Source organism: Aotus nancymaae, unplaced genomic scaffold, assembly GCF_030222135.1.
Source record: "Aotus nancymaae isolate 86718 unplaced genomic scaffold, 86718_ANA_hifiasm-v0.15.2.pri h1tg000022l_1, whole genome shotgun sequence".
Taxonomy (NCBI): domain Eukaryota; kingdom Metazoa; phylum Chordata; class Mammalia; order Primates; family Aotidae; genus Aotus; species Aotus nancymaae.
In genome coordinates, this window is record NW_026988435.1 from 44539845 (window position 1) to 44552884 (window position 13040).

General features: G+C 52.8%; 1 protein-coding gene across 3 annotated transcripts in view; it reads right to left on the reverse strand.

Annotated features, from left to right (window-relative positions):
* PRDM15 (PR/SET domain 15) overlaps positions 1 to 13040 on the reverse strand; it is an 80317-nt gene that overhangs the window by 39093 nt on the left and 28184 nt on the right. For all 3 annotated transcript variants that reach the window (XM_064380172.1, XM_064380171.1, XM_064380173.1), the window contains exons 6-7: positions 7202 to 7303; positions 1380 to 1610 (exon numbers count right to left, since the gene is read on the reverse strand). In XM_064380172.1, coding sequence (XP_064236242.1) covers positions 1380 to 1610; positions 7202 to 7303 — 333 coding nt within the window. The remainder of the gene's footprint in view (positions 1 to 1379; positions 1611 to 7201; positions 7304 to 13040) is intronic.

A 13040-nucleotide genomic window follows, 5' to 3' on the forward strand; every position in this document is an offset into this window, starting at 1 on the left:
GTTACCAGCACACACGGAGAAGCAGCCCGAACTGAAGTTAGAATTCGTTATTCTTTTTATAAACCACAACATCAAAACATTATTTCAATCTCTCTTCATACCAACCGAAAACATTCTGGATATATAGCAGAAACTTCGAACTTACGGCATGGATTCTGACAGAGGTTTAGAAACGTTAAGTTTTCTAATTAAATGTGCCAACATTAGTATAATTAGCTAACCATTTTGTACAAGAGCCAAATATCAAATCATCACCAATACTAGAGACCCTGGCTGGAAACCCGAGACAAATGAAATAGGGGAAGATGACACAAAAAGATCCAACTGCTGGTTTCTACCACTTCACCTACTAAATGTCTTCCCAACACAAGTAAGAATTAGTGAACTATCCCCCAGACACGCTTTCCCCTACCCCCCTTCTCTGCCTGTCTATAGAGACACAGGGAAAGTGCCCGGGGGGCTTTCAGGTGCTCCTAAATCAGCGCCCAGCAGTGCGCAGCCTAGGAGTTGCAGACCAGAGTAGAAAAGGGGAGGCCCAGAATATTCCATGAAGGCTGCTCTTCCCAATTCTTTCTAACTCATAAAAACAATAAAGACTCCTTTTCACTCTCACAAAAGAAATCCTGCTGTATCCTACACAGTAGAAAGAAAAAACTGCCTATGTGAGTCACACAGGTGGAGGAGGGGCCGGTGGCTGAGCAGCACATCTCGTCCTCACAGTGAGACCCACCAGGCACGTGCCACAGGTGGCCAGGATGGGGGCTGCATGAGGACCACAGGGACAAGAGCCTTGCAGGCACCGCGCACCCTGGGAAGAGGGTCAAACACCTCTCCAGACCCAACTGAGGACACTGCACAATCCAGGGGTGAGCCCTAGGCAGGGTCTGGGAGCAACTCCGTGCCCACTCACGGGTGATGGACTAAGCACTGTTCAGCGATCAAGGAGAAGGAGCCACAGATAAACCACGTGGGCGGGTGTCGAGCCTGTACGCTGCCTGAAAGAGGCAGACAGAGTCTATTCTTGAGCAATTCCAGTACGGGCGGAATGAACTCATAGAGAAGACAGTCAGGAAAGTGGCAGAGGAGACAGAAATGTCCTCTCCCCTGACTGGGGTGCTGGTCTTACAGCTGTATCCATCTGTCAAAATTCACAACCTGTATCCTTTTTAGTGTAAAATGTATGACACGGAAACTGTACTTTATTAGTTGATTGGGAGAAAAACAGATGGGCTTAGTGTCTACCTTCCACGAGGCCTTTCTACACTGAGTTTTCCTGCCTGGCCCCTGCCCCCGGCTCCCAGCCCCCTGCCCCGCCAGCCCTCGGGCTCCAGGAGGGCTGCACCCCACGCAGGCACTCACCCCCGGGACCCACTCATCACCTGAGGGCTCCTTGTCTTCCACGGTGACTAGAGGCTGCTCGGTTTTGGACGCTTTGGGTTTTCTCCCCCTTCGAGGCTTTTTCTTCTGCTCTTTGGTGGCAACGTTCTGGCTCTCGGGCACTGCAGGGATCTCCCCGCGGGGTGCGTCCTGCTCCTTCTCGGGAGCCGCTGCCTCACTCTGGCTGCCTGGAGGAAGGCTTTTGGCTTGTTCCAAGTGACCCAAGAGATGCTCTGCAAAGACAGATGCGAAGGCACCACACAGTGAGGAGGACTGCCACCGCCCACACCCGCCCTGGCCTCTGCTTCCCACGCGTGTTTGTTTTCAGTCTTGTTTGCCGACATTTGTATAGGCAAGTGAACTGTATTTCTACTGTTCTCCACTTTATTCCCACTGCATCAACTACTATTTATAAAAGTAAATTAAGTGGTAAAAGTAAGGGTAGGTTCACCATTAGGGCAGTTTGGTGAAAAAAGCACACACACACATATGTCTGCAAAGAAAAAACCTGAGAAGGAAGTATCAGAATAGGAATGTGGCCAGGTACAGTGGCTCATGCCTGTAATCCCAGCACTTTGGGAGGCCAAGGCAGGTGGATTATGTAAGGTCAGGAGTTCAAGACCAGCCTGACGAACATGGTGAAACCCCGTCTCCAAAAAAAATACAAAAAGTTAGCCAGGTGTGTTGGTGTGTGCCTGTAGTCCCAGCCATTGGAGAGGCTGAGGCAGAATGGCTTGAACCTGGGAGGCAGAGGTTGCAGTGAACCGGGATAGTGCCACTACACTCCAGCCTGGTGACAGAGTGAGTCTCTGTTTCAAAAAAAAAGAACTGTGGCTGAGACCTGTGGAAGCCAGCAGCTCTCTGTGACCAGTCCTCCCCACCCAGTCTGCTTTCCATCTTTCAGCATTAGACAGCATCTCTAATTTAACACAGAGAACCAGGATTTAGCTTTATCGACTGTATTCTCCTCCCAAACACGTATATTCTCCACAATCCCACCAATAATCGGTATTTACATAATTACAACCAGAAAAATGTATTCACAACTGCACCAATATATGTTTACTGATTTGTTTTTGCTTTTGTTTTTTTGAGATGAAGTCTCACTCTGCCGCCCAGGATGGAGTGCAGTGGTGCGATCTCGGCTCACTGCAACCCTTGCTTCCCAGGTTCAAGCGATTCTCCTGCCTCAGCCTCCCAAGTAGCTGGGACTACAGGTGTGCACCACCATGCTTGGCTAATTTTTGTATTTTTAGTAGAGATGGGGTTTCTACATGTTGGCCAGGCTGGTCTCAGACTCCTAACCTCAGGTGATCCACCTGCCTCGGCCTCCCAAAGAGCTGGGATTACAAGCGTGAGCCACCGTGCCTGGCGTGATTCATTTTTTTAAAGTATATATATAACCTTTGTTTTCCCTGGAGTTAATTATTGCCTCACCTGTTGTTAATAACGTTTGCTTATTTTTTTTCTGTGTTTATATTACTAACTGATCCTTAAACTCTGTCAGAAGAATAACTCTTTCCTCTAAAAACACATCCGTTAATGCTCTATTTCTTTTCTTTTCCTTTTTGAGCCATTCTTCCTGGAGCCCTTGCTGCTGCTGCAATCTGGACCAATCATCCATCCCTGAACTAGGGAGCATCTCTTGTGTTAATATATCCTTCACCAGCAACCCGGGCATTCCCTTTGCTCCCTTCCCGCAAAGGATCCTCTCTTGTCTCCTACATGCAGTGGGCGTCTGCCATCTTTTCTGGCCATCCAGTACTGGGAAACAACCCTGTGATGTTTTGCTGACTTCTGAGCCCCACCTTCCCAAAACACTCCTTTCCCCAACTCTCCTGCCTGAGTGCAGGTCTGTGCCATAGCTCTGTGAGCAGTGTGGGGCTGCGCGGGGCCTGAGAACACAGTTTCTACCCCTTCAGCGGAGGCGTTGCACTTTCAGAGACAGCACAAGTTTGGCCTGGAGGCCACCGTCAGTATGGGTGGCAACGTCCATGCCATGTAGGCCTGTCTGAGACAGCCTTACTGTGGATCCTGAAGAACACAGAAAGACCTATCTGTACAAAAATAAAAATAAAAAATTTTTAATTAAAAAATTAGACCTGTTGACATGCACCTGTAGTCCCAGTTACTTTCGATGTGAAAATGAGAGGATCACTTGAGCCCATGAGTTTGAGGCTGCAGTGAGCTAAGATCGCACCGTCACACTCCTGTCTAGGTGACAGGGCAAGACCTTGTATCATAAAAAAACAAAAAAAAGAAAGTAAGTTTAAGTTCAAGTTCAGAGCACTGGTGGTTTGATTTGGAAGTTAACCAACTTGAAAGAAACAAAAATCAATCAAATTTGCTTCTAAACTGCAGAACCTCTTCAGCAGCCCTCCCGACATTCCCACACCACTCACAAAAGGCAGCTTCACATCCCATGAGATCCGAGAGGGCAGGAGACAAACACAGACACGCTCGCCTGTGAACAGGCAGCACTGAAACAGCCAAGGGAAGTCCCTTCTCTGAAGGCTGCTGCAAACCTGACGGTCATCTGGCTCTGGGACAGCGCTCAGTGCCAGTCCCCTGAGGATACCCAAAGTGGCACGTGGCACCTCTGCTCTCAGGAGGAGCACACAAGGCCCCTCAGCCCGAAAATGAGAAACACAGCTCCTATCTCAGGGAGGTCACACAGACCTTCCCCCTCACAGGGACACACACACAGCCCCTCCCCCTCACAGGGACACACACGGCCCCTCCCCCCTCACAGGGACACACACGGCCCCTCCCCCATCACAGGGACACACACAGTCCCTCCCCCCTCACAGGGACACACACAGCCCCTCCCCCCTCACAGGGACACACGGCCCCTCCCCCCTGAAAGGGACACACACAGTCCCCCCCCACAAGGACACATACAGCCCCATCGCCTCACAGAGACACACAGCCCCTCCCCCCTCACAGGGACACATACAGTCCCCCCCTTGCAAGGACACACACAGCCCCTCCCCCCTCACAGGGACACACAGCCCCTCCCCCCTCACAGGTACACACACACACACAGCCCCTCCCTCCTCACAGGGACACACACGGCCCCTTCCCCCTCACAGGGACACACACAGCCCCTCCCCCCTCACAGGGACACACACGGTCCCTTCCCCCTCACAGGGACACACACAGCCCCTCCCCCCTCACAGGGACACACAGCCCCTCCCCCCTCACAGGTACACACAGCCCCTCCCCCCTCACAGGGACACACACGGTCCCTCCCCCCTCACAGGTACACACACACAGCCCCTCCCTCCTCACAGGGACACACACGGCCCCTCCCCCCTCACAGGGACACACACGGCCCCTCCCCCTCACAGGGACACACACAGCCCCTCCCCCCTCACAGGGACACACACGGCCCCTCCCCCTCACAGGGACACACACAGCCCCTCCCCCCTCACAGGGACACACACGGCCCCTCCCCCTCACAGGGACACACAGCCCCTCCCCCCTCACAGGGACACACACGGCCCCTCCCCCTCAAAGGGACACACACAGTCCCTCCCCCCTTACAAGGACACACATGGCCCCTCCCTCCTCACAGGGACACACACGGCCCCTCCCCCTCACAGGGACACACACAGCCCCTCCCCCTCACAGGGACACACACGGCCCCTCCCCCTCACAGGGACACACAGCCCCTCCCCCCTCACAGGGACACACACGGCCCCTCCCCCTCACAGGGACACACACGGCCCCTCCCCCTCAAAGGGACACACACAGTCCCTCCCCCCTTACAAGGACACACATGGCCCCTCCCTCCTCACAGGGACACACACAGCCCCTCCCCCTCACAGGGACACACACAGCCCCTCCCCCTCACAGGGACACACACGGCCCCTCCCCCTCACAGGGACACACAGCCCCTCCCCCCTCACAGGGACACACACGGCCCCTCCCCCTCACAGGGACACACACAGTCCCTCCCCCCTTACAAGGACACACACAGCCCTTCCCCCTCACAGGGACACTACAGCCCCACCCCCATCACAGGCTGGCCTTTGGGGCTGCTCCTCAGTCTTCTCCCTCCTGGGGGCTCTGCTTCCCAGTCCTTGGCTCCTAAGCCATGGATTTTCCCAAGACCCCCAGTGAGAGGCTGCAGCAGAAGGCACAGCTGACACAGGCAAGGAATGCTTGGGACCCCTCGGGTAATCCAGGGGGCAGAGGCTGGGCCGCCTGAGTACCCGGCTCTAGCCCTCGAGGCAGCCGTGCTGTGGGCAGGCGCTGTCAGGGCTCCTGCCTCTGTTTACTCATCCCTGAAATGGGTCACAGTTGTACCCCATGGTGTTGATACAGGAAGTATCCAGAGGGCCTGGCACTGAGGGGTCCCAGTCAGCATCAGCCTAATTGTAAGGGGAGCCTGAGTTCCCTGTCTTATGTGGTTGATGACATACAAGTAGAATTTGACTGCAAATATGAAGGAATTTCTTTTTTCCTCACTGAAAACTAGTTATCAGGAAGAAAAGCAAATGAGCACCAACGACTGTCTGGCTTTGTGGAGGGGACCGCCCGTCACAGGCAGCACCCCTCCCGCCCGCCACAGGCGGCACCCCTCCCACCCGCCCGTCACAGGCGGCACCCCTCCCACCTCGAAGTGCCTGCCACTGGTCTCCATTGGGTCTGGGGTGTGCTCTACACAAACAGGGCACTCCTAGAAAAACCGCCGCCACTCTGCTGTCTGTGTCTTGGTGACAAACACAAAATGCTTCTCACCAAGCAGAGGGCAAAATGACACATTCATCAATTCACTGGAGCCAAGAGGAGCAGGACGTCTCAGGAACACGTGACCAGGTAGCTCAAGTCTGCCGGTGCCGGCATGGTGGCTGTCCCGGTCACTCCTCACAGCTGCACTGCCTGGAACCCGCCAGGCCTGGGGCCTGTGAGCATGGTCCACATGTGACAAATGGCCACAAATGTTTCCATGCGATTCCCCCATGGTTTATTTGGCTCGAGTCTTTCTTCACTACACATTGGCCTCGTAAGAGGCTTGTGGAAAAATCAGCTCCCTAAGAAAAAGAAAGGGAAAGTTCCCGGAGCACTGCAGAAGCCGGAAAGATGTGCAATGCTTTCTCGGCCACCCTAAATTCGTATGTCAACCTGAGCAGATAAAAATGTTCTGAGGCCAGGCGCCGTGGCTCACGCCGGGAAACAAAGTACTTTGGAGCACTGAGGCAGATGGATCACTTGAGCCCAGGAGTTTGAGCCAGCCTGGGCAACACGGTGAAAACCCTGTCTCTAAAAAAGATACCCAAAAACTCGCTGGGCGTGGTGGCACATGTCTGTGGTCCCAGCTACTCGGGAGGCTGAGGTGGGAGGATCGCTTAAGCCTACGAGGTCAAGGCTGCAGTGAGCCATGATTATGCCACCGCACTCCAGCCTGGACAACAGAGCCAACCCTTGTCTCAGAAAAAGAAGAAAATGTCTGGCGGATAAAGAAACAGTGGGAACGGGTGTCAAGCAGGGACAGCGAAGGCAAGACTGCACAAGAGATGCCATGGCTGGCTCCTGGCCCCTGCCAGCGCTCCAGAGTCAGGGCACCCAGCAGAAATGCAACTTCCACGACTAGGAGGAATGAGGAGAGAGGCCTGCCAGGCTCAGGGGTGGGAAGCAGGGCTGCCCAGAAGCTTCAAACCCTGAGAAAGCCTTGGTTCTGGCGACTACACTGTGGGGTAATGGGGCAGACAGGACAAAGCTTGGGACATCCCAACACCGCAGTCAGGTGACAGTGTGAGTCAGAGGCAGCTCGACACAGGAGTTTTACAAACTGGAACTCCCCACACGTCCTCCTTACCATTGAGGAGCTGCAGCTCCAGGAAGGTAGCAGAACACACTTTACATGCCCACTGGCTGGGCTCCGACTCCATGGGGGCGCTGTTTTCTGGGGTGCCTGCAGCTTCAAAAGACATGAGAGGAGAAAAAGGTGACCCCCAAGCAGCTCATGTCGGAGAAGGGGCATGTGCTGGGAGGCAGGGATGACAGTGATAACAGCAGCTGACGGGCCCGTGATCACTCCACATGACAGACACCATTTTCAGAGCTTTACACACGTGGCTGATTCGGCACAGAGCCACGCCTGCCGCAGCGTCACCAGTCACAGAACTGTGAACTCCTCCAAGAAGCCAGTCCAGGGGACCAGGATCATCCCTTCTATGACTTCATGAGGAAAGTGCATCCTAAGACCAAGTGTAATTCCTCAGCCTCTCACCGGCTCATAGAGTAAGAGACAATGGAACACAAGCAGCCAGGCAGCGGCGCCCGCCCAGCGCTGTCCAGCAGGGCTTTCTGTGGATGAGAGACGTGCTCCAGAGCTGCTATCTAGCAAGGCCGCCGGTAACCAGATGTGGCTCATGTCCCAGGAAATAAGGATTTAATCTTACTAAATTTGAACTTAAACAATCACCTGAGGCAGGTGGCCACTATCCCAGGCAGCACCTCTATCCCTCAGCCCATGCTGCACAGGAACCTGGGGAGAGAGAGCTAAGCTGAGGGGACGTGGCATGCGGGGTACACCTGGCCATAAAGAGAACCTCAGGCACCTTTTAACAAAAAAGTCACTGATGCTCTTGTGCAACCTAAAATTGGGGGGGTTTAAGCGAGTTTGCCACGATCTGGCCCAGCCCAGTGTCTCCACGCCTCGTCTGGCAGCCCCTGTGGGCCGGCCCAGGCCAGGACCCCTGCCTATCACTTCCACTCCAATCACGATACAGCCTGCACTGAAGTTCATCACCCACTGCCAACTCCAGGGGCCGTTCACAAACACAAACTCCTGGGTCTTTAAAAAAAAAACCGAAAACTACAACTGCACATGCATTTGACACTAGGAAAACACACGGATCTTTTCATATCCCAAACTAGTACTAAGGATGTGATGAATGGAAGATAAAGATACAGATTACTGCTATAACTGTTTGCATCCATGTTGAGTTTTCATAAGACAACAAGAAAGAGGTATAAATGCAATATGAAATTTTCTGTCATACTAAAAATAAAGAAAAAGCAGAAGCAGTGTGGTGGGCCACCATGCCAGCAGGGAATTTTTCCAGGACACCTCGTCCCCACCAGCTTCTGTTCCCTTTTACACTTGCTGAGAATCTCCTGCTTGAAGAATCCCAAAAGATCGAGGACAAATGGAAATCAGAGCCAAACCCCCCCTTCTCACTCACCTTCCCAAACACACACAGGTTCCAAAGAGAAAAACAGTCGCATGTCAGTCTCAGAAAAAGAGGACAAGGAGCCAGGTTACCAGAGGCCACCACCTCTGAACGGGAGTTTCTTCTAATCCATGTGGGCCGCTGTCTCCAGCAATAAGGCTCCCACACCCCCACGAGTACCAGTTCCCTTGAGCTTGGCGTTCTGCTGCTAAGTACGAGAACTAGAAAAACTTGTCATGGCGACTGTCCACTCATCAAGAGAAGAACTCAGGATTTTCCAAATATTCATTGTAAAAGATAAAGAGTTCTTAGGAAAAAATATTAGTCAACAGTCAGAAGGCAACTCTTGCCGCCAATCACTTAAATATCCAACAAAAGAGAAGTGTCTCAGCAAAACCTAACATGATGCAGCTTTAAAGTGATGCCAGAGATAGTAATAGCAGGGAGAAGGCTTCAGATGTGATGAGCCAGACTGTGCTCGTAAAGAAAAGCAAGCAGTAAGATGGGAGGCGCAGCTAGAGCTCTGCTCTGCAGAGTTTTAAAACAGGCACGGCAAGGCTACAGCACAGAAAGCAGCCTGGTGTTCCAGCGGGGGCGCTGACCGCAGGGCGGCACGAGAGAACTTCCTGGGATGAAGTTCTGTAACTCAGCTTCGATGGAGCTTAGACAACTGTAGACACTCAAAAGTCTCTGAACTGGCCGGGAGTGGTGGCTCACGCCTGTAAGTCCAGCTTCTTGGGAGGCTGAGGCACAAGAATTTCTTGAACTCAAGAGGTGGAGGTTGCAGTGAGCCAAGATCACATCACTACACTCCAGCCTGGGTGACAGACCCAGACTCTGTCTCAAAAAAAAAAAAAAGTCTCTGAGCTGAGTCTTACTGCATGTAAACTATATGTCATCAGTGCTGGTTTTTTAAATAATACAGGGGCCAGTCCAGTGGTTCACGCCTATAATCCCAACACTTTAGGAGGCTGAGGCAGGTGGATCACTTCAGGTCAGGAGTACAACACCAGCCTGGCCAACAGGGTGAAACCCCACTTCTACTAAAAACACAAAAATTAGCTGGGCGTGATGGTACATGCCAGTAATCCTAGCTACTTGGAAGGCTGAGGCAAGAGAACTGCTTGAACCGGGAGGTGGAGGTCTCAGTGAGCTGAGATCAGGCGACTGTATTCCAGCCTTGGTCACAGAGCAAGACTCTGTCTCAAAAAAATTAAATTAAATTAAAATTTAAAAATAGGAGAAAATGCTCATCAAATGGCAACAACAGTTGAGTTAGAACGGTGATGCTATATGAGCCTCTGCAGCTTCCCCAAGTTGTTACGTGTGTTTATATTTTACTCTTTTCATAGAAAGATGACTTTGAAAATTTTCTCTCTTCGGAACCCATGTGTGTTTGAGAAGGTGAGAAATGGGACTCTGGCTCTCATTTCCATTTGTCCACAATCTTGTGGGATTCTTCAAGCAGTGGATTCTCAGAGAGCGAGTGTAAAAGGGAATGGAGGCTGGTGGAGACGATGTCCCATAACCACACGTTGCTGGCATGGTGCCCCCACCACACTCTTCCTGGGCCCCGCGCTCTCTCCCACGAAGATCCCGGATGCTTCTTGGGCTGCCCCCTCCATCTGTCAGCAGGTTCAGGTTTGTGTAAAGAAAGAAAATCAATCGTAATGTGAGCTCAAGAAAAAGAAAGCACAGTGGTCCATGCCTAGAATCCCAGCACTTTGGGAGGTGGGAGGATTGCTTGAATACAGGAGTTCAAGACCAGCCTAGCCTAGACTCATCTCTACTGAAAATTAAAATTAAAAAAAATATAGCTGGGTGTGGTGGCACACACCTGTAGTCCCAGCTACTAGGGAGGCTGAGGTGGGAAGATCACTTGAGCCAGGTGCGTGGCTGCAGTGAGCCATGATCATGCCACTGCACTCCAGCCTGGGCGACAGTGTCAGACCCTATCTCAAAAAACAACAAAAAAAGAAAAAGAGCTAACTAGAAAAGCAAATCCACTACCAGAAAAAAATAATAAGTAACTTTTAAAGGGATGTGTTACTGCTCCTTCAGAACAAAACCAAACTTTTCTCTGTATCTAGAAGACACCTCCACTGATCTGCAAATTGACTAATTTCTATACAAAGATGCACATTTGGAGCAAATGAAAGAAACAGAATTAAGTCAGTAAGTCTTAGGAGCTCTGCCGTTCACCAAGAAAGACTGGGCCACCACACTGAGTGATTTACAGGAAGACGGTTCCTGGGTTCATTGGCCGCCGGTACAGTTCTAGGAGCACACCCGTGGCCCTGGAGGCCACTCACATCACTCTGCCTACACCCACTGGGCCAGAGGTGTGACAATGTCTCAAAAGGCTCCTGTCCTCCCACCACGCAGCAGCATTCTCTCTGGGCGTGTCCACCCCAGAGGCCATGTTGCTGAACAGGAATGGAATTACAGTTACCCCAGGAACTCCAGGCCTTCCCAGTCTAAACAGTGAGAGCTATGCAAGGGGCCGGCTTTCTGGATGCTTCTGGCCTCTCTTCGAAGGTCTTGTCAACTATCAAGATACTCATTTCTGAGACGCGGGCAGCGTGAGGCTCCAGTGTATAGCTTCAGCCAGGTGAGGCGCTCGACCACCACTCAGACTCTGCTTGGACCTGGGTGCACTGGGTGGGCAGGGCTTTAGAAGCGCTCCTGTGCCTGGAGAGGGACACCTGGTGGCTCAGAATGAGGGGCTCCAGGGAAGAAGGAGCCAGGTAGGTGGCAGAGGGTGAGAGGCAGTGTGTGTTGGGGGAGGGGGCGCTGACATGGCTGCTGGGTTGCTGTTTGAACAGCCAGCAGGTGGACCCAGGGGAAGTCCACCAGGGCAGCCGGCGCCACTTCCAGGACCAAGCTGGAGCTCAACAGGGGCTCTCTCGGAAGGGAAGGAAAGGAGGAACCCAACCAACCAGTGGGTGGACACGAATCACGATGTTCACTACTTCTCTAGAAATAACTGCTTGCCATCCATCCCCAAACACAAGTGACCATCCTAAAAAGCATTTCTGAAATCTAAGAGTAACTAAGTTGTTTATTTATTTCCCCATTAAAAACCTTGTTTAGGTTTACGCTGTGCTCAGGTGATCATACGCTCCCATTCATGCAGACCGTCCTGGTAGAATGATTAAAAGTCCCCTTTTGCTCTCAGAGGTTTTAGGGAGGAATGGGAATTACCCTAGAAACTCCGGAATCAGGAGGTGACTCTACTGAACAACACGGTCCCAGGCTGACTTCATTTAAATCTATTGTTTCAAACTTAGCTCCAGACTGAAGGGTCTCCAGCAGGTAAAATGAGTACAAAACACCTGTAGTTCCAATAAGAGGGGGCAACCTTTGCTTTGACCTTAGCCTTGAGAGCGGTGAGGGCATCACCCAGGATACAAACTGACCGGGGATAAATGGCCAAGGCCAGCATCTCAGAACCCCAATCCCAGCGTGGCTGCAGTCTGGGCTGGCCGTGGGCACACGCGCTGCCAGCTGCCTAGGCCTTCAGGAATTCCAGACACAGGTCCCGATGATCACAGTTACTTGGGATCTGCTTGGAGAGCCCAGCCTCGCAGGACTTGGAAATGGCCCCTGACCCAGCACGTGCTGCCACGGGGACCTCTCTGGTGCCGGGCCAGGCCAGGCCGGGTATCTGGTTTTGGCAAAGCCAAGAGGGTGGGGCTAGGAGCAGCTGGGTGAAGAGCAGTGGGTTTCTCCAAGTTCTTTTTGTCCCTTTCACTCTTAAAGAACTCCCCACAAAGCCACAGTCTTTTTCTGCAAACATATCTGTGAAGGATGCAAAGCCCCGAGTACACTTAGCTGCCTTTACCATCCTGGCGGAAGAGGACGCTGCCACCCCTGCGGGCCCTGCAGAGAGCCGCCCCGCCTGGCTCCCCGCTGACACTCCCCGGCAGCATCCCCAGTGGCTCCTCTCCACCCAGCCCTCACAGGGCCCACAATAGATTCAACAGTGGCTCCCCAAAATTCACACCCACCTACAGCCCTTAAGAGAGGATCCCTGCAGATGGCATCAAGTTAAGGTGAGGTCATGCTGGATTGGGGAGGCCTAATCCAATGACTGGTGGCCTTATATAGAGAGGACACAGAGACATGGGGGAGAAGACAGGCAGAGACTGGAGTGACGCAGCCACAAGCCAAGGGACGCAAAAGCCTGCTGTGCCAGCCGCCACCAGAGGCTGCGGAGAGGCCCGGGACAGAGTCTCCCTCCAGGTGTCCAGAAGGAGCCAGCCCTGCTGACACCTTGATCCTGGATGTCTGGACTCCACCACTGTGGAGGGCACATTTCTGACCTGAAAGCCACTGGGGTTGGTGGTGGTTTACGAGGGCAGCACAGCGCCGGGACACTCCCATGCAACGCCGGGACACTCCCATGCAACGCCGGGACACTCATGCGGTGCTGGGATGCTCCCACGCAGCCCAGAGACACTCCCATGCAACGCCGGG